Below are 20,109 nucleotides of genomic sequence, written 5' to 3' on the forward strand. Positions count from 1 at the left end.
CGCACCTGATTCCACTTAATGGAGGAGAAGAAATTTTTCAAAAAGTGATGTTTAGAAGGGAAAATGGATGCAATTGACAGAAAACAGCAGTACACAATCCTGGTGTAAAGTCAGGAATGGACACGGTGCAGGTTTTCTAATCCAGCAGACGTGGTAAAGGAGCAGTCAGAGTCCTTAGTGGCTTTTTGCAGGTCTTTTTATTGGGATTTACCTGGTACATGGCAGGCAGAGGTGCTGGGGGGCCGGGAGGCTGGCAGGCCTCCCAGCCCCCAGCAAGTCTTCACTGTATCTGGGCTCTCCCGCGTTCTCTGCTTCTCTCTCTTGCTTCTGTTCGTTCTCAGCTTCCTGGCTTCTGCTGGCGTCCCTGTGACGCCACCCTTAAAAAGCACAGTCTTAGCCCAGATGAATCCCATCTACCTATGCCCACACCCTACTCCAGGTGCCCACCATCAGGCATGCATTCAGGACCGCAAGGATCCATCATCTATCCTGATGACAGGAGGGCAGAAAAGCCGTACATTTTTCCCTACCCTACACCTGGTAAACCTTAGCATTTGGAATGAGGTTATTCCTGGCTCTTCCCCATGAGAAATTACATCAGCAAAGATGCTGAATGTTCAGTGGTGGACTCTGAAGTGGACTAAAAGCAAAGTCCCTAACTCATATGATCATCACCCCAATTTAATCAGATGTAGAAGATCAGGGACATCTAGATTGGTTCCCGGTGCAATTCGTTGAAAAAAAAACGTAGCCTAATATAAAAGCCAATAACCAATACAAGAAGATGGTGAAAATTAATCCAAATAAGAAAAAATGAATCACATTTGGAAAGCTAACAAGTCAATATCAAAGGTTTGGCCCTCATTCGTGACAATAAGTTGGTCCACTTTTAATTGATTTGGAAGAAAACAGCTGATAAGATTGCACAGATCTACAAGGTCAGGAAACTTTTGGGAAAAAACTATAAAAAAAAAAAAACCTCTCCTATAAAAGAGAATGAATTATTTAAGAGTTCTGGAAAAAACCTAGGCTTTTGAAACCTTTTTATGGTATCAGGTGACACATCAGCTACTGATTTGCGGATAATTTTATTACAAGATCATGATAATGTAAAACATTCTGTAATATACCCCAGTAGAAAATGATTGCCAAGGGAAAGACATTTATTTGTTTTCTTTAAGGAAAGAAACTTTAGCAATGATGTGAGCTATCACATTGTTTATGAGAGTACCCTGAGGATGATCATTAAGCCTTAACACTTGGATAAAAAAACTACAACTAAGGAGCAGAGGTGGCTGTAGAAGATTTCATGGCTGCTAAATAAATATTCAATATGTTCCTAGTCAGTAAAAATCCTTGTGGAGGACCCCTTGTAAAAAGTGAGGCTCTCCAATGCATCTATCTTTAGGACTTTTTTTTTTTCTTCTTAAAATTGTTTCACTTAAGAAATAGGAGGTAAAGGTACACAAGGAGAAGAACATGAAAACTTCAGACTTTCTGAATCTCTGGTGTGTTCCCCAGGCTCAGGGGTAGGGACACAGAGACACAACAGGGCAGCGGGTATAGTATGACAATATGAAGACAAAACTGAGTCAAAATAAAACAAAGGAGAAAGCTCCAGAGGTTTCTACTCTCCCCAGGTTCTGAGAGACCACATGATTAGAACTGAGAGCAAAAGTTCTAAAAGAACGAGAAGTATTATTTACCACAGAAAAAAGACAGAAGTGTCAAAGTCTCTCAGCACTAGATGGCAGCACGTAGCCACGGGAAGTATCTGCTGAAAAAAATGGATCTGAACACACCCCAAATGTCTTCCTCAAAAGGTCAGTCACCTGTTGCTCTTGTCAGCTCAGACAACTCAATACCAACATCATATTCCTTTACTCAAATGCTGGGAATTCATTTTTTTATTGTGGTATCATTGACATACTAAACTAACAGTTTTCAGGTATACAACATAATGGAGATTCAACCATTTGGAAGTTCAAATTTAATGAAACTTCTAATATCTGTAGGACAGAGTTTCCCAAATTAATAACATCTGTCTGATATCGTTGAACATTGACAGCAACCAAAATCCTTAGACTTCTTATGAAGAAGTCCTTATCCTAGATAAGGATTTATATGAATGAGATCCTACCTCCTCTCTCTCTTATCACCCTCTTCCGTACCTCCACCTCTTGCCACTGCATCTAAGCTTCTGTTACACTGCATGACTTGTAGGATTAGAAGTATTCTCTGATCTTTCTATCCTCAGGACTTTTGTATAGGCAATGTCTCTTCCATCCTTTGTCCTCTTTATTTCTCTGGCTACTCCAACCTATCATTCAGTATTCAACTTCAAGTCACCTTTTCTGGATGCTTCCATAAACATTCCCCGCTGTTGAGCTAGGTACTCTCCTGCCAAATTCCCCTGGACTCTTGCAATTAAAGCCCCTGTTCAACTGACCCAGAATTACCTACTTACTTGTCCATGGTCCATAAACTAGATTGATCTTGAAAGCAGGAACCAAAAAGGAAAGGTAATCCATCAACACTTGTTGAATAAATAAATGAAATATGGTTGGGTCTTTACTCCCTACATTCAGTATGCCAAGCATACAGCATAACGTTCAATAAATATTTGCTGAATGGAACAGAGGCACTCAATATTTGTTGGATAAGTGAAATGATGAAGAAGTGCTGTATATCAGAAATTTTAAATTGCAATGCTTATTTTCTGACCTCAAAAACTATTCTATCTCTCGCAGACTCTCACTTTCTGGATCCTGACCTCATAGAGATGTCCAGTCTCTTAACATCTCCCTTGTCACTATCCTTTAGAAACCTTGATGATGTTACTTTCTTCACTATCAATCTGGTCCCACATTTTTAACTTTCATTTAAAAAATTGAACACTGTACAAATCTCTGCTGTCAAACACTGCTGGCACAACTACCAAGACTACTACACCAGCTTGTCAGGCCACCATGGAGATGGGGCCCCCTGAAAATTCATGGTCTTCAGGCTCACCTAGAACTTAATGTGCAGGCAAGTCTCATTCCTCTCCACTCTCCAGTCTTTTTCACTCTCCTAGTTCTTCACTGTTGGCAGACATCCTTGCCTCTTAACTTTATCAGATGAGTGAAGTAAGGCATCAATTCAACTCTCTGCCTCCAGACCAAAAGACTTATTTAAACCTACATCTGTTATTTCTTCCTCCTATATCAGAGAATGAGGTTTCTGCCCTGCAGCCTACCCTCCACCAAAGAGGAATCCTTTCCCTGTTCTTTTCATCTCATCCCCTTCCCTCTTCTTTTTTTTTAAAGATATATTTATTTATGTATATAAGAACTGGGGCACAGGCCAGAGGTGCAGGGAGTGAGAGGACTCACCAGAGACAGAGTGGGGAACAGAACAGGCAGACTCACTGAAGTACACTGCTGGGAGAAGCAGCGGGTGAGCAAGGAGAGGTCTGCCCCACCATATGGGTATCTCCCTGGCCGGGTATCGAACTCGTGCTGCAGAGGCTGCAGAGGCTGCGGACAGCTTCACAGCGCTGCACTCAACCCCCTGAGCCACGAGGGAGGCCCTCCTTCCCTCTTCTAAAGAACTCTATTGTTTAACTTATTCACCTTTCTATCATATCTTCAATTTTGACCTATTTATTTTCATCCCCTATCTACTAAGCTACTTGTAGCTTTATTTCTACCTTATCATGTGCCATGCATTCAGCCAATACAATCAAATGTTTGTGAGTGATACCCAGGGAAAACATTAAAAAGATCCCATAACTTGAAATGTGATTATCCTAGGAATTTAAATGCTAAAATCAATATATAATGAATCAGCAAGACAGAACAATTTCCAAGTTAGAATGAGACAACAAGGTGATTGGTCCATAAATCAGCAATAGCCAAGGAATGGGATATTTGCCAATGGTCTTTAAGTATTTAAATTGTATAGTAAGGAATATATTACATTGGTGTGGTGTCCAATAATTCTTATAACTTCCCACATTTTTTTCCCATAGGTTTTTTTTTTTTAAGATTTATTTATTCATTTTACACAAGAACCGGGGTACAGACCAGATGTGCGGGAGGGTGAGAGGATTCACCAGAGACAGAGTGGGGAGCAGAACAGGCAGACTGACTGAAATACACTGCTGAGGGGAGCAGTGGGCACAACAGAAGAGGTCTGCCACACCATGTGGGGCCCTCGCCGGCCAGCCTGGATCGAACCAGTGCTGCAGAGGCTGCGGATAGCTTCACAGCGCCGCGCTCAACCAGCGCCACAGGGGAGGCCCAATTTCCCACGTTTTGAATCCCTCTGACTTTATTTGGCTTCCCATTTAATGGTTGCTCCAACTGAGAGAATACAGAGTGAGAATTTCTCATCTCAAGAAAATTCAGAACTGGAGATAAAGCATTAGCTCCCCTGCTGAGGACTATTCCACTTCTCAAAGTGAGAAGTACACAAGGTGAACCTGAGATTCCATATTTTAATGTTAAGGGCAACACATTATTTTTAGTCTATGGAAAGAAATCATTTTAACATAAGTTGTATATCAGGACTAAAAGAGGAATGAAATATTGTTACCGTCAACAAGTTATGTGAAGATGTAGAAGCTGCGTCTTTCTCAAATATTAAAAGAGCTTTCTGCATCAAGTAAATTGCCTGAGATAGTTTATTCTTATTTATTTTATTCATTATAGTTAATTCTGAAAAAAAGCAAACAAGCATTTTACTAAAAGAACAACTATCTTTTCAGTTTTTAGAATACTAGGTTATTCCAGTTTTAATTACCTGTAAAACAATCAGTGCTTCCAGATTGTTTTAGCTTTTCTGGACCTTTGGTAGATGTATTTTTGCCAACAGTTGGAGTCTGCAAAACTGAAGATTGCCATTACAATTAGTTTTGTGTCCAAGAAAGAAAATATTTTCTAAACATTAAAGAGTAGTCTTTTATGTACAAAATTATTTTCTCTTCTGTATATCATTTTTTACCCATAGGTGAAAATTCAAATCTGTTATAAATACACTTATTGTCAAGTTCCCTTTTACTTGCCACAATATACCTGAAAACATGTGAATTTTCAAATTATAAATAATATCTTACTTTCTATTTCACCTTAAATGAAACCATCTTGAAACTTGATAAATAGGATCCAGACTACTTTTGTTTTCTTTCCCTTTACATAAAGAACAGATGAAATATCCTGATACTAATCAACAGACAAAACTTTGCCCTTAGCCTTTTCTAGAGAAAACACTTCATCTAAGATCCCTACACGAGCTCGGGGTATTCATGAAGTCTTCATCTCTCCTCTCACTGTGGCTGATGAAATCAGAGCCTCTCAAGATTTTCAACCTACGCACAAATTGTTGATTGTGGGCAGTGTGAGATCCCAGAGTATAAATGGGGCTGATGACCGTGGTCCAGGAAAGAGAGCAAGCAGAATGAGGAAGAAAAGGTAAAGCTCTGCTGGCCCAGGGAGGTGGTGAATGTTGCCCTGATTCTTGATTTTCCAGATCTGGCAATATGGGTACCAGCAGTCACCTTACAATAAATCCCATTATTAAGGTTTGATTATTTGTACTAATACATGTGAGTCACCATGGGATGGTGATTAATGAAAAGATGCCAAAGGACACCATTAAAGGATATAAGGTTTATTTAATGGCAACAGATAAAGGAACTTTCTGCAGGAGATGACAACACAGAGCAGAAAAGAATGCATCATTTTCTCAGTACCTAACTGAGAGAGGTTATTCAACTCTCGTTATTATAATCACAGGAGATAAGAACAAGATTTCTCTACTGCAAAAAAATATCTACTGCAAAAAAAAAAAAAAAAAACCCTGAATGCCAATACAGGTGAGTCCTATTTGATACCACTGTCATCAACAGGCAACCATCGTAAAGTTCTTGAACAAAGGTGATAAAAGCAGTATTTAGGGAACATTAGTCTAGTAGCAGCAAAGGAGAGTGAAGAAAGACAGGAGGAACAAAGCAGTCACTTATACTAGGGGAGCAGTTCAGGAAAGCACAGGAAAAAATTCAAATAGACCCCAACATATTGCAAAGGAAAAATAACTAATTTCATTTAGATTTGAGCTCAAATCTACCTTCAACACCTTTAAGTAGGCTCTCATAAAAACTCAGAGGATCATTTGGCTTTCAAAGATTTATGGACAACAATTAAAGAACAAACTATTTAGTAAATCCATGAGCAAATAAGACCTTACTTCTCCACTAAAGAAGATAATACAGCAACTAGGTAAGAATCTTGAGCTAGTTTTCTTAAAGAGAACTTGATGCAAGAATGTCATTCTTTTTGAAATATCTTTTCAAACCAAAGAATTTTAAAGGCAGTAACCTCAATTACTAGAAAAAAAATTGTAAGCTTTTTTAACTCAATATAGAATCCATAGTATTAGCCCTAAATTAAAAGGGGCAATGTAGGGACATTGTAGCTTTTGTTTACAAAAATATACAAGCAGAGCCTCCCCCGTGGCGCAGCAGGTTGAGCGCAGCACTGTGAAGCTGTCCACAGCCTCTACAGCGCCAGTTCAATTCCTGGCAGGTCAGGGAGAAACCCACAGGCACAGTAGACCTCTCCTGTACACTGCTCCCCTTAGCAGTGTATTTCAGTCAGTCTGCCTGTTCTGTTCCCCACTCTGTCTCTGATGAATCCTCTCACCCTCCCACACATCTGGCCTGTACCCCAGTTCTTGTATAAATAAATAAATAAATAAATAAATAAATAAATAAATCTTTAAAAAAAAAGATACAAGCAAATGAATGTAGTAAGAACAGTTCAATTAGAAAGTCACTGTGTACAACCATTATAATTGAATTTAGAGGGATCAAGAGAGGCTAAAACCATGATGTGAAAATCTGTTGGGGATAGATCATTCATTCTACCTCCAAGTAGCACCTTACAATACCATTATTTTTTCACTGATAAGAGGAAATGTATCCTTACAATAGAGAAAGAAATCTATTGAAAATCTATTGATGAAACGATGCCAAAAGACACCATTAATAGATATAAGGTTTCTTTAATGGCAAAGGGCAAGGGAAGTTTCTGCAAGAGATAGCAACAGAAGACAGATACTACCTTAAAATAATAGCACTTTTTTTCTCCAATAATAGGAAAAATTAACACTATGTGCAGTTTAATGTGATACAATGGGATGTCCACATCACCACCTATAAATCATAAGGAAACTATCAGGAAAATTTAGATTGTAGGATGTTCTAGAAACATGCCTTAAAAATTACATCATAAAAGAAAAAGTTACAGGAATTACTCTAGATTAAAGACATGACGGGAAAGTAACATCACCATCATGACAGCATAAGATACCCCTCGCTTTTGTGCCGCCTTCTCCCAAACCGCAAAAATTCAGTATCCATTCATAGGCAAAGGTGCCTGAGAAAGAAGCACAAAGCTGGAGGCATTTGATATCAAGCTATCCTCACCACAAAGCTGTGGTTATCAAAACAGTATGGTACTGGCATAAACAGAGACACATAGACAAATGGAAAAGAATTGAGAACCCAGAAATAAGCCCATTAATATACATTCAATTACTATTTGACAGTGGAACCAAAAGAATACTGGATGGACACAGATAGATACACACATCCTGGAATATTATTCAGTCACAAGAAAGGAGGTAATCCTGCCATTTGCAATAAAATAGGTGAACCTCAAAGGCATCATGCTAAGTGAAGTAAGTCAAAGAAAAACAAATACTGCATGATATCACTTATATGTGGACACTAAAGAATTCAGAATCAGAGATTAGGGTGGTGGTTAACAGGGCTGCATGTGGAGAAAATGAAGAGATGTTGGTTGAAGGGTACAAGCTGCCAGTTATAAGATGAATAAGTTCTGGGGACCTAATGTAAAGCATGGTGACATCATATTGTATAATATTACACTGCGGTAGTAATATCATATTGTATACCTGAAAACTGCTAAGGAAATAGATCTTAAATGTTCTCACCACAAAAAAAAAAGGGAAATCACATGACATGATGAAGGATTTTAGCTAACACTACAATGGTAATCATTTTGCAATACGGAATTCTGTGTGTATCAAATCAACACAATATTTGACATCAAGTATATCTTAAGAAATTTGGGAGGGAAATACTGCATTCAAAAATTAGCTAGATAGCCAGCATCTGATTAAATATATTTAGCTGTAGATATGGTTTGACATCTAAATGTTTTTGATGGAGACCAGAGATTATATTTGGCCAAAACACTCAGTGGTTTAAAATGGAGAGTAAATGTGTTACTTGTTTGTGCAGTAGAATTGCTATTGGCATCTTTTTAAAAAATGTTTTGACCTGACCTTTTTTTTTTTTAAAGATTTATTTATTTATTTACACAAGCACTGGGTACAGTCAGAAGCGCAGGAGGGTGAGAGAATTCACCAGAGCCAGAGGGGAGAGCAGAGCAGGCAGACTGACGAAGTACACTGCTGAGGGGAGCAGCGGGTGGCAGGAGAGGTCTGCGCACCATGTGGGACCCTCGCCCGGTGGCCGGGGATCGAACCAGCGCTGCAGAGGCTGCGGGCAGCTTCACAACCAGGCGCTCAACCACTGCGCCACCAGGGAGGCCCAATGTTTTGACCTTTTTATCTAATTAAGCAAAAACAACTTAGATCCAACTCATCTGTCTTCTGGCATTACTTTCAGAGATGTCTTTCTAAATTTTTCAGTTGTTTCTAAGATAAACTATAACCCCCTTAACCACTTCAAGGTTAACTGTGACTGACTTCTTTTTTTTTTTTTTTTTTTTTTATAGAGGCATGTTTTTTATTTATTTATTTATTTATTTATTTATTATATTTGTTTGTTTTGTTTATACATGCACTGGGTACAGTCAGAAGCGCGGGAGGGTGAGAGAATTCACCAGAGCCAGAGCGGGGAGCAGAGCAGGCAGAAGGACCGAAGGACACTGCTGAGGGGAGCAGCGGGTGGCAGGAGAGGTCTGCGCACCATGTGGGACCCTCCTCCGGTGGCCGGGGAGCAGCCGGGGATCGAACCGGCGCCGCAGAGGCCGCGGGCAGCTTCGCAACCCAGCGCTCAACCGCTGCGCCACCGGGGAGGCCCAACTGTGACTGACTTCTTTAGGATTCTATGTGTCATTCTCCCAAGTGTGCGCTTCTCTTTTTGACATTAGACATTATTTTAATCACTGACTCTCCAGTAAAGTGTATCATCATTAAAAAGTGGCAGCCGTGAAAAACTTCTGTGGATTATTATTGAAATCTATAACAGTGTTGTTGAATTAAAGTTGTAAGAAAGCAGATAGTTTGGATACTATTTAAATACAAAGCAATGAATAAGTCCTTTGTTCTTTATTTGTGGGAAACTCTTCTTTCAATACTTTTATATTCTAAATAAAGTTATAAAACATTTAGCCTTTTCTCCCTAACATGATTTTTTTTTTTGTGCACACAAGCCTTTTTTTATCACCTTTTTTTTTTATTTAGGTAACCTAGTTAGTAACATTGTATATATTTTAGGCTTCTATAGAACACTACCTCTTCAAAGATATGTTACCACACAATACCCACCACCAAAGCACCAAAAATCTCCCACCTCAGTCCACAGGGCATTCTCCACCCTTTGTGCCCCAATCGCAACTTGCCCTATTGATAACCTCAGTTCTGCAGTCAGATTCCAAAAATTTGCTTGGATTTGATTTTGATGTTCCATTGTCTTTATATTTTATATGAGTGAAATCATCCAGCATTCGTCTTTCTCCTTCTGTCTTACATTGCTTAGCAAATGGCAAGATTTCATCTCTTTCTATAGCTGAGTAGTACTCCATCATGTGTATGTATGCCCCAAGCATCCACATCAATTCCACACACAGTACTCTCTTAGACTGAGGCGGAAGTCAATAAACAGCAGGAAGCCAGGAAAAGGACAGGTGCACCTCCCCAAGCCCCTGTAACACTGGGGGAACCATGTCTCGAGATTTCCTATCCTTTCCAATGGTCTCTGTATCTCCTCCCTATGTGAACACCCACCGTTAATTCCCCAGGTATCTTACAGGTACAGTTGCTCCCTGCAGAGGTCAGTCTGCAGTGTCCATGGAGGAAATGACAACTCCAGGATCCTGTTTCTACATCTGTGTCCCCATGTACTCTGCTGCACCTCCTAGCACCCTGGATTACATGGAATTGCTGTATTCTAAAGAAACCAAACCATGCTCTTTACCCACAGGAGAATTCCAGCAGTTTCTAAGCTGCACATACAATTGTTTCTACTTTGCTAATGGCTATTTTTATTACCCTCCTCTTTCACCTTCTTTATAAAAATAATACTCACTAGCTTTCTGGCCAACTAGCACTTCGTAAAAATTTGCTTGATTGAATTAACAAAATACCAGTTATCTCTGTAACTGAAACATATTAGCTTATTTTTTCTTAGATGTTTACTAACTGATTTGCTATGCAAACTGTAAAGAAATAATGGAAAATACCTGTTCATATTAGAGTAGAAAAATAATGAAATTTATGTGGAAAACAGCCCAATCAATAAGAACATAATTTAAAAATTAAATCAACTCTATACTTGAATTTGTCTTTAAATCAATTGACAACAAGGTATTTGCTTTGATCACTACTACCTTGCAATTGGTCAAGAAGTACCACAGCGACTCGGTGCTGGGATTGAATTAGTTCAAGATGCAAATCCATTATGAAACTATTTGGTGTAACTGGTTTGTAAATGTTTCCATCCATACTGTGGGGGTACTGTGGGAGAGTTGAAATAAAAATAAGAAAGAAATGCAATTATCAAAAAAGGTTAAAGTACCTCTATCCTATTTTCACCCATGTTATCATTTTACTCTAAGTCATTAAATTCTGCTAACTTCTCAAACCTTTGCAACCTGGCTTACATGCTAATAAAGCTGTTTTTCAAACTCAGTGGCCTCTTTAATGACAAATTTAAAAACTCATTCTCCTTGATTTATTTCTGGGAAGAGAGGAAGATATTTCTGAACTATTAGAAGGAAGCCACTACTGGTCAGACTGGGCTGCTTGCAAGTTACTTAAAACTTCAACCTAAAGTGAGATTTCCCATTCTTACTTTAGTATAGCAGTGGTCAATCACTGAAGATCCATTTGGCAAGGTAGTTAACATGCACTTCACATTTATTCCACTAATCGCTTTATCAAGAAGTTTATAAGCCAAATATAACTGTTCCATAGGTTTCATCTGAAGTAATTTTACGAAAAAGAAAACAAGAGAAAATTATATACAACATTCTCAAACTTCCAACAACTCAAAATAAAATAACAATTTTAAATAGACTTTCCAATATCAATAATGTTGTATTTCTTATCAAGTATATTTGTCTTTGATTAAATGTGGAGTGCTATTAATAAAGGTGATAAAAGAAATATATTTCATCCAAATAAAAATTAAACTTCACCAATACATATATAACATCCTTTTATGGTTTTCAAAATTCTGATTGTAAAAATGTGTAGGTAAATTTTAAATATACAACACAAAATTTGTCATTTCCTCACATACTTTATTTTGAACTTTTTTTTTTCAAATCTCAGAGCTGGAAGATTATATTTGGAGGTCATCACATCCAACGTTCTACATCATAATTTTCAACACTAAACATCTTTTTAATGTAATTATTCTCACAGAGACACAAATATAGAGATCAACATAAAGAGCAACCAGCTTTGTACAAAATTTCCAATTTTCCATATTTTCTCCAGGATATTTTTCGAAAAAAGCCAAGATATATACGCATATAATTGAAATCACCATTCACAATGACATTCCTCTTCTCTGCTCCTTGATTTTGGTTTTAGCATTCTTCTGCATGCTTTTAAACTCTTAGTCCATGTGTGTGTGTCCATTAACAATATACAACACTGCACTACACATTTTTTTAATTCTACCATAAATTCTGCAACTTGTTTTTTTACTCAACCATATATTGTTGAAGCTTTTTCATGATGGTGTATGTAACTCAATGTGTCTGTTGGTTAGGATTATAGAATGGTTAGGAATGCAAAACAGCTCTAGATATTCCAAGCAGAATAGCATTTATTTTTTTTTAAGATTTATCTATTTATTTATACAAGCACTGGGTACAGTCAGAAGCGCGGGAGGGAGAGAGATTTTACCAGAGCCAGAGCGGGGAGCAGAGCAGGCAGACTGATGAAACACACTGCTGAGGGGAGCAGCGGGTGTGGCAGGAGAGGTCTGTGCGCCGTGTGGGACACTCGCGGGATGCCGGGGATCAAACCGGTGCTGCAGAGGCTGCGGGTAGCCTCGCAGCATAGCGCTCAATCGCTGCCCCATCGGGGAGGCCCCAGAATGGGATTTAATATACTGAACTAGAGGTTCCACTGAAAAGCCAAGATCCCAAAAGGTGCCGTGACAGTTCTGCTGTATACAGAGCCTCTGTGTCTCCTAGAATCAAGGTAGTAACTGACCACAAACAACCCCAAGTGTCTACTACAATGAAGTGAATTGCAAAAGCTGGCTAAGCTGGGCGAGAACATGCTATGTGCCAGGGGATGTTCTAAGTGTACTTTAAACAGGTAGCAACTCATCTGTCAGAGGCATATGCTGAGTGCTGTATCTTTGTACTTTAAGTCTATGAATCACAACACATTCAAAATACCCAAAGAATGTAACTATAAATTCTTTCAAGATCCTTTACCTTACTTTTAAAGTTAATTATATTTTTCAATAGTAAAAACAACAGATAGAAGAATGGTTTAAATATATGTAGAAATCATAATTCTCACATTTTAAACACTCAGAATTATTTCTATAGCTAGCCATTATAAATTTACAAATTTAATATTATTTGAAAGTTAAAATTTATGTTTTTAAATTTTCTAAAACATTTGCAATACCTTTAATAGTGGGAGAACTTCTGGGTTCCATCTTGAACTCCCACGGAATTCACCATTTTCTTTTTTTGGAGGTAGCTCTTAGAGAGAGGAAGAGAGGAAAGAAGAGAATGGAGGTAAGAGAAGAAGGAAGAAGAAAAAAAAAGAAAAGGAAGAAGAGGAAAAGAAACAAAATGAAAGAAGAAAGAACCAGAGTAAAAAAAAAAAAATTGGAAAGAGAAAAATGTAAATATAGCAGTAAATTATGATCATAAAAAATTATGTAAATTAGCTATCTTTTGAAATTACCTATGATTTTAGAAGGGATTTAACACTTTAGAAGCTGTCTAAACATCACATTGTTTCTTCTACATATAGTATTAATAATTAAATTTTATCTTTACATCATTTAAAATCATCTTGCAGTACAAAAGCCCAGTCAAAAATCTTGATTATCAACAAGATAATATTATGTTAAAGAGATTGGTCTTCCTGTATACTCTATAATAAAGTTCATTAAAAGGCATTCAAAAAACAATTTAGACAAATATCAGATGAGACTGGTTTGAATTGCAGAATATAAATTAGAAATATTTACATGGTAATGTTAGTTTCCTATATTTAGATTAATTCAATAATTAAATTAAATAATGTATTATTTAATAAACAGTCTAATGAGCACCTTGAACCAAAATATCATAATTATCATACAAGTCCCCCAAAAGTCATATATACTCATTAAGTGGGGTGAAATGGGAAGGTAAATACCCACCGTAGCCATGCCCATAGCACCGTCTACACACGAGTCACCTAATGAAACAGGCTCAGGGTTTCAACCACAGAAGAACAAAGAGGTTAGAGCAGGACTTCCTTCAAAAGACGGTACCTCCTGGAAGGATGAGGTGATGACAGCTGACAAGAATAGGGAGAGTCGAGGAATGTGTGAGATATTGCAACAAGAAGAGGGTAAAAGTAAAGAAGAGAGGGGAAGGGAAGAGGGGACATAGAATAAAAGAACAAGGAAGAATTTGCAAAGGAAGAGGATCACCAGAGTGGAGAGAATTAAAAAGGATATATAGAGCTTCCATATGATCCAGCAATTCCACTCCTAGGTATTTACCCAAAGGACACAGAAACATCAATTCCAAAGAGCACCTGCACCCCTATGTTTATAGCAGCACTGTTTACAATAGCTAAGCTTTGAAAACAGCCCAAATGCCCAAAAATAGTTGACTGGATCAAGAAGATGTGGTACATATACGCCATGGAATATTACTCAGCATTCAAAAAAGATAAACACATGCAGTTTGCAGCAACATGGATGGAGCTGGAAGGGATCATGCTCAGCGAAATAAGCCAAAAAGAAAAAGAAAAATACCGGATGGTCTCACTCATAGCAGGAATCTAGAAAACTTAAATAAGGGATCAGGAAAATGAATAACTATAAGAAAGTGAAAATCAAAATCAACAAAAAACTATGAACCAGAGACACTTTTAGGGGGGCGGGGGTGGGAGGGGAGGGATTGGGGTCAGAATGGGGGGGCTGCAATTGTATGGGGAATATAACAATAAAATTTATTAAAAAAAAAAAAAAAGAAAAGTAAAGATAAAAAAGGAAACTAAAAAAAAAAAAATATATGCAAAAATAAACCTGTGTAAACAATATATCAAAATAAAAAAAAAAAAAAAAGGATATAAAAGGTGGAAGGACAATGAGCCTTTTAGCAAACAGTCCGCATGAGTCAGGGGGTGGATGCCAAGAATATAGTGGTGACTAAAACACACTCTCACCATTCAATAGCGACACACTCTCAGGAACAGGACAAGAAGGAAGGATGGAAGGGATTAAAAAAAAAAAAGAGTAGAAAAGGGGAAAGGAAGGCCCGGGAGAAAGGGAGAAAAGAGCAGGTGGTGACGAGGAACAGAGAAAGGAAATAGGAGTGAGGAGCAGACAGAGCCTTGTCAGCCAGTGAAGCAAAGATCATCTGAATTTTCTTAACTTCCACCTGGTAAGCCTGTTATTTCTCTCTGTGATAATCAGTCGTCAATGAAGCACAATACAGAAATGCTTAGTTTTCATTAACAAAAGTTATCCTGCAACCCAATTTATACTTATTTATATATAAGGAAATACATATATATACACCACTAGGAGACTATTTGCACTTATATGTAAGTATCAACACACATATGTATCAATAACCTCGCATGGTTGTATTCACCATTTTTACCTAAGGATTTTTTAAATTTTCTTCTTGGGTTTCCTAAAGATTCCAATATTTCACTAAGCCGTAATGTGACCTCTGCCACCATCACAATGTCAACATCTTCCATTGGATAGCATTGAATTACTTCATTTATCTGCCAGAGAAGATAAACCCACTGAAAAAGAGAAAATGTACGGCAAAATCAATTAATAATAAAAGAGTCACAGTTTTCAAAACCTATCCTTCTTTGAAATCAATATCTTCTAGTCATATGAAAACGTTACATGGGTTCTCCCTCCTTATTGAGGCATCTTAATTATAAATACTATGAGTATAAGTGATCCTAATAATATGACATATAATAATAAATCTATTGGAGGATAAAAGGAGAAATAAATAAATCTATTTACATAAATTCATATAGAAGATTCATTTGTTTATGGGCTATGTATCTATAGTCATCAGTGGACAATTTATTATCAAATTATTTATTATCAATTTATCAAGATTTATCAAACTGATCATTATTTTTAGATATCGGTGAAGATTATCTGTATCCTCTAAATTCTCTTTCTCCTTTCTAAAAGCAGTTGTTGTGACCACTATCTAGTCTTCCAAAATAGTAAGGTTCCCACTTGATGCCTTAGAAACATCCTTTCATGCCTCTATCCCCTAAAGCTTAGAACATAAAATTAGTCATCACACTTTGGGAGCTAAGATGAGAAACCAGTGTTTATGCAGCCACATCAGTACTTCGTCAAGTTGCATGATAAGGGCCTCCCCGGTGGCGCAGCGGTTGAGCGCTGGGATGCGAAGCTGCCCGCAGCCTCTGCAGCGCCGGTTCGATTCCCGGCTGCTCCCCGGCCACCAGAGGAGGGTCCCACATGGTGCGCAGACCTCTCCTGCCGCCCGCTGCTCCCCTCAGCAGTGTATTTCGGTCCTTCTGCCTGCTCTGCTCCCTGCTCTGGCTCTGGTGAATTCTCTCACCCTCCCGCGCTTCTGACTGTACCCAGTGCATGTATAAACGAAACAAACGAACAAACAAACAAATAAATAAATAAAACATGCCTCTATAAAAAGAAAAAAAAATAAATAAAATTAAAAAAGTTGCATGATAAAATCACGGCCATGCATCATAATGTAGCTAATCTTAGGAGACCTCAGGATCACAGAAGACTCTCTTACTGTTAAAATATTTTCTCCTAAGTTTCCAGATTATAATATTCACCTGCTTTCTCCTTTCCATAAAAGGACACATCAAGAGTCTAAATATATTATTGCAGGGGGGAAAAAACTGAGACATTTTACTTGATTCTTTGTACTTTCTACTATTAACTTTTTTCATGAATTTATCTGAGTTCACATGACCTTAGATACATTATATTTATTCCTCCATTAAAACCTGAAACATCAGGCCTCCCCGGTGGCGCAGCGGTTGAGCGCTGGGTTGCGAAGTTGCCCGCAGCCTCTGCAGTGCCGGTTCGATCCCCGGCTGCTTCCCGGCCACCGGAGGTGGGTCCCACATGGCACACAGACCTCTCCTGCCGCCCGCTGCTCCCCTCAGCAGTGTACTTCGGTCCTTCTGCCTGCTGTGCTCCCCGCTCTGACTCTGGTGAATTCTCTCACCCTGCTGTGCTTCTGTCTGTACCCAGAGCTTGTATAAATAATAAATAGATAAATCTTTAAAAAAAAAAAACCCTGAAACATCTTCCCAATTCCCAAAACTGTATTGTAGCAAAGTACAGGAACCACACTTCAAAAAAAAGCTCAGTCAGCACTACATTTAAAGAACTGTATTTATGCAGATGGATTTGAAATTCATATCCCAATTGAAATCAAAAATAACAAAAAAATGTGAAAGGAAACAAAAAGAAATACTTTGTTAGTACTGAGTTTCTGGATGAATTTTGCATAATCATTTCTGGATATACTGATCCGCTGAATTCCTGTTTTACATTTCTGCCATAGGAATGATACCATGTCCACAGTGATTTCTTTATCGGGCAGAACATTCTGAAAATAAAAATGGTAAAGTAAAATGATGAGAACATTGAGCTATATAGATATATAACATTAATGTGTGCCAGGCAACATTCTAAGAGCCTGATAGAAGGAATGTGCATGTCTTCAAATTTTTAAGTTAAAATCCTAACCCTCAAAGTCATCATATTAGGAGGGGCCCATAGAAGGTAAGGAGGCACTGGGTGCAGCCCTTATGAATGGGAGCATTGCTCTTACAGAAGGGACCCCTGAATCTATCACTCTTTACCCAAGTGAGGACACAATGAGTAGACAGCCATCTGTGAACTGGGAGGGATTCTCAACAGACCCCCAGTCTCCTGAAGCCATCATCTTGGATTTCTTAGCCCCATAACTATGAGAAATAAACGCTTGCTGTTTAAGCCACCCAGTCTATGGTTATTTTGTTATAACAACCCAAATGGACTAAGACATGTAATCCTCATAAGAACCCAACGAAATGAGAACTATAGCTTTCAACCCCACTTTACAGGTGAGCAAACCCAAAATGAAAGTAGCAAGAGTCAAGGTCCAAATTCAAACAGCCTCACTTAAGAGTTCAGGTTCTGGGCTATTTCTGCCTCAATACTGGTCATTGTGTGCAAGTGACTCTACCTCATAACCAGGCTTTTTACCCACAGACCAAAAAACAGAATTTCATTAAGAATATTAACTCTTCATTAAAACCGCCTGCACATTTCCTTCATTATTAAAAGTATGGCTAGTCTAGGTGCCCTGTTTTGAAGATGGCACGATTGGCAGGCACTTCCCTGTGCCCAAAAATAGATGACTGGATCAAGAAGATGTGGTACATATACACAATGGAATACTACTCAGCAATCAAAAAAGATAAACTCATGCCATTTGCAGCAACATGGATAGAGCTGGAAGGGATCATGCTCAGTGAAATAAGCCAGAAAGAAAAAGAAAAATATCAGGTGGTCTCACTCATAGCAGGAATTTAGAAAACCTAAATAAGGGATCAGGAAAAAGACATTATAATAAAGTAAAAATCAAAATCAACAAGCAGCTATAAACCAGAGACACACTGCAGGGTGTGGATGCAGGGGAGAGGGAAAAAGGGAGTAGGATCAAAACAAGGGTGGTGGGAATTTTACAGGGACTGTAACCAAGATGAAAATGCATACATTGTACAAAAATGAAAAATGATGCAAAAAATATATAAAAATTTTAAAAATATGGCTAGAGATTTTCCAAAAGGGAACAGTTTGGCACCCAAAGTGGAGACAATAATAAAAAGAGACTTAAAATTACAAATCAAGATATAACTCAATTACTTATCCTAATGATTAAATATTGAATTTTGGCAAGGTGTGATTCCTTTACTTTCAACCTGGCTTTAAAATGGGCATAACAGCTTCCTTTGATACTATTAAAAATTATTCAAAATAGCTATTTCACCTGGGGACAGTCACAGAGACACGTATGCAAGACCATTGCCAAATAGGAAATATCTTCTGAGTATCCACTGGTCTTCATAGAAGTATCTTGATTCATAGAGGAAAATTAAACCAAAAAATTACAAAATTTCAAGAAAAGGCACAGAAATACAAGTCCTATGAAAAAGATATAAATGATCCTTAAGTAAATGTCAATATGACATTTTAAATATTTCTGTAGGAAAATGAATGTAAGTGGCCTCTAATTTAATTAAAATAGACAATTATCACCCTTAGTCTATAATCTACATGCAGCTATGTCCAAAATATAATTGAAGAGATTCATAACATTAGAACACATATAAAATCTGGCAGCTGAAATTAAAATTAAAATTAACAAGTGTGTCATTACTTGGTACAAATGATTTACTGCAATTGAGTGGTGGATGCCAAGTCTAAGAACACCATAAAACTATTTTTAAAACATGGGATTAAATAATTCTCATTGTTTTAAAAATCAGAGGTTGCAGATTTTCAACTATAGAGACAATAACTTTTAAGAGTAAAAATGTTCTAGAATGGAAAATTCTGCATGCTGGGAAAAGAGCACCCATCAGACCCTCCCAGCCAATGTGAACCAATGGCTTCTGATTAACTACCCTGCTGGCCTCTTGTTTGCCCATAAGACAGCAGCTAGTCAAAATCACCCCTTGGAATAACATCCATTATTCCTACAAAGCCTGGGAGCTAGCAGGATCTAGCACCCAGCCATTTCTCTGATCTCATCTCTACCATATTTTCAAATCCCACCTCGACCACCGAGCACTAAGCCATGCATGCTCCTTGCCTTTCTTTCAAATACCAGCCACACTCCTGTCTTCGGCCTAACACCCCCTGCTCCAACTGTCTAAAACATTCTTTCTCTCAACTGACCAATGCAGTGGTATCAGATATAAAAAAAAAAATTTAATTTTTCAAGAATCAAATACTCACTATGGGACACATATTTTTTAAGATAATGTTGAGATGACCGTCCTTCTTTGTAGTTTTCCAAAGGAAAGATCAAACCCTTGTTTCTCTTTATGTTGATTAGAGGTTCTATTGCAAGAAGAAGAATTAAATCCTTCTCTGCTCTCTTGGACTCTGGATCATCCTGCTTCTAAGAGAAGTATATCCCACAAGTTAATAACTCAATGTCAGGTACACAAGATAAAAACAAATGAATGGTTTTGCCCATATTACCTGGAGAAATCCAAGAAGATGCCCAGCTGAAGATTCAAATAAACCCCATTCCTCATGGGTAAAAGCTAATTTTACAAATCTCATAGCAGCATCCATAGAAATAACATTGTCCCCTTTTATGATATGTTGCAGAAGAGATGTCTTTGGAAAATGAAATAATCCATCTGTACTGGTAGTCGACACTAGAAAATGAAAAAGAGAGGTTGATGTCATTCATGCAAAGATATATTTACTAAATTTTATCTATCAGATATTGTCACACTAGAGAAACAAGGGGAAAGAAACACAATCCCTGCCTTCATAGAGCTTATATTCTGGTGGGACAAAGCAGAAATCTTTGTGGGCAAATATAG

General features: G+C 37.9%; 1 protein-coding gene across 5 annotated transcripts in view; it reads right to left on the reverse strand.

Annotated features, from left to right (window-relative positions):
• Positions 1 to 20,109, reverse strand: part of CFAP54 (cilia and flagella associated protein 54) — a 226,279-nt gene that overhangs the window by 172,987 nt on the left and 33,183 nt on the right. For 4 of the 5 annotated variants that reach the window (XM_054696113.1, XM_054696111.1, XM_054696114.1 and 1 more), the window contains exons 10-19: positions 19,757 to 19,938; positions 19,508 to 19,673; positions 18,537 to 18,622; positions 16,974 to 17,108; positions 15,120 to 15,270; positions 12,913 to 12,989; positions 11,108 to 11,236; positions 10,644 to 10,770; positions 4,786 to 4,872; positions 4,579 to 4,700 (exon numbers count right to left, since the gene is read on the reverse strand). In XM_054696113.1, coding sequence (XP_054552088.1) covers positions 4,579 to 4,700; positions 4,786 to 4,872; positions 10,644 to 10,770; positions 11,108 to 11,236; positions 12,913 to 12,989; positions 15,120 to 15,270; positions 16,974 to 17,108; positions 18,537 to 18,622; positions 19,508 to 19,673; positions 19,757 to 19,938 — 1,262 coding nt within the window. The remainder of the gene's footprint in view (positions 1 to 4,578; positions 4,701 to 4,785; positions 4,873 to 10,643; positions 10,771 to 11,107; positions 11,237 to 12,912; positions 12,990 to 15,119; positions 15,271 to 16,973; positions 17,109 to 18,536; positions 18,623 to 19,507; positions 19,674 to 19,756; positions 19,939 to 20,109) is intronic. The other variant, XM_054696112.1, reaches the window with a different exon arrangement.

Source organism: Talpa occidentalis, unplaced genomic scaffold (assembly GCF_014898055.3).
Source record: "Talpa occidentalis isolate TD23 unplaced genomic scaffold, MPIMG_talOcc4v2.1 talOcc4.16, whole genome shotgun sequence".
Taxonomy (NCBI): Eukaryota; Metazoa; Chordata; class Mammalia; order Eulipotyphla; family Talpidae; genus Talpa; species Talpa occidentalis.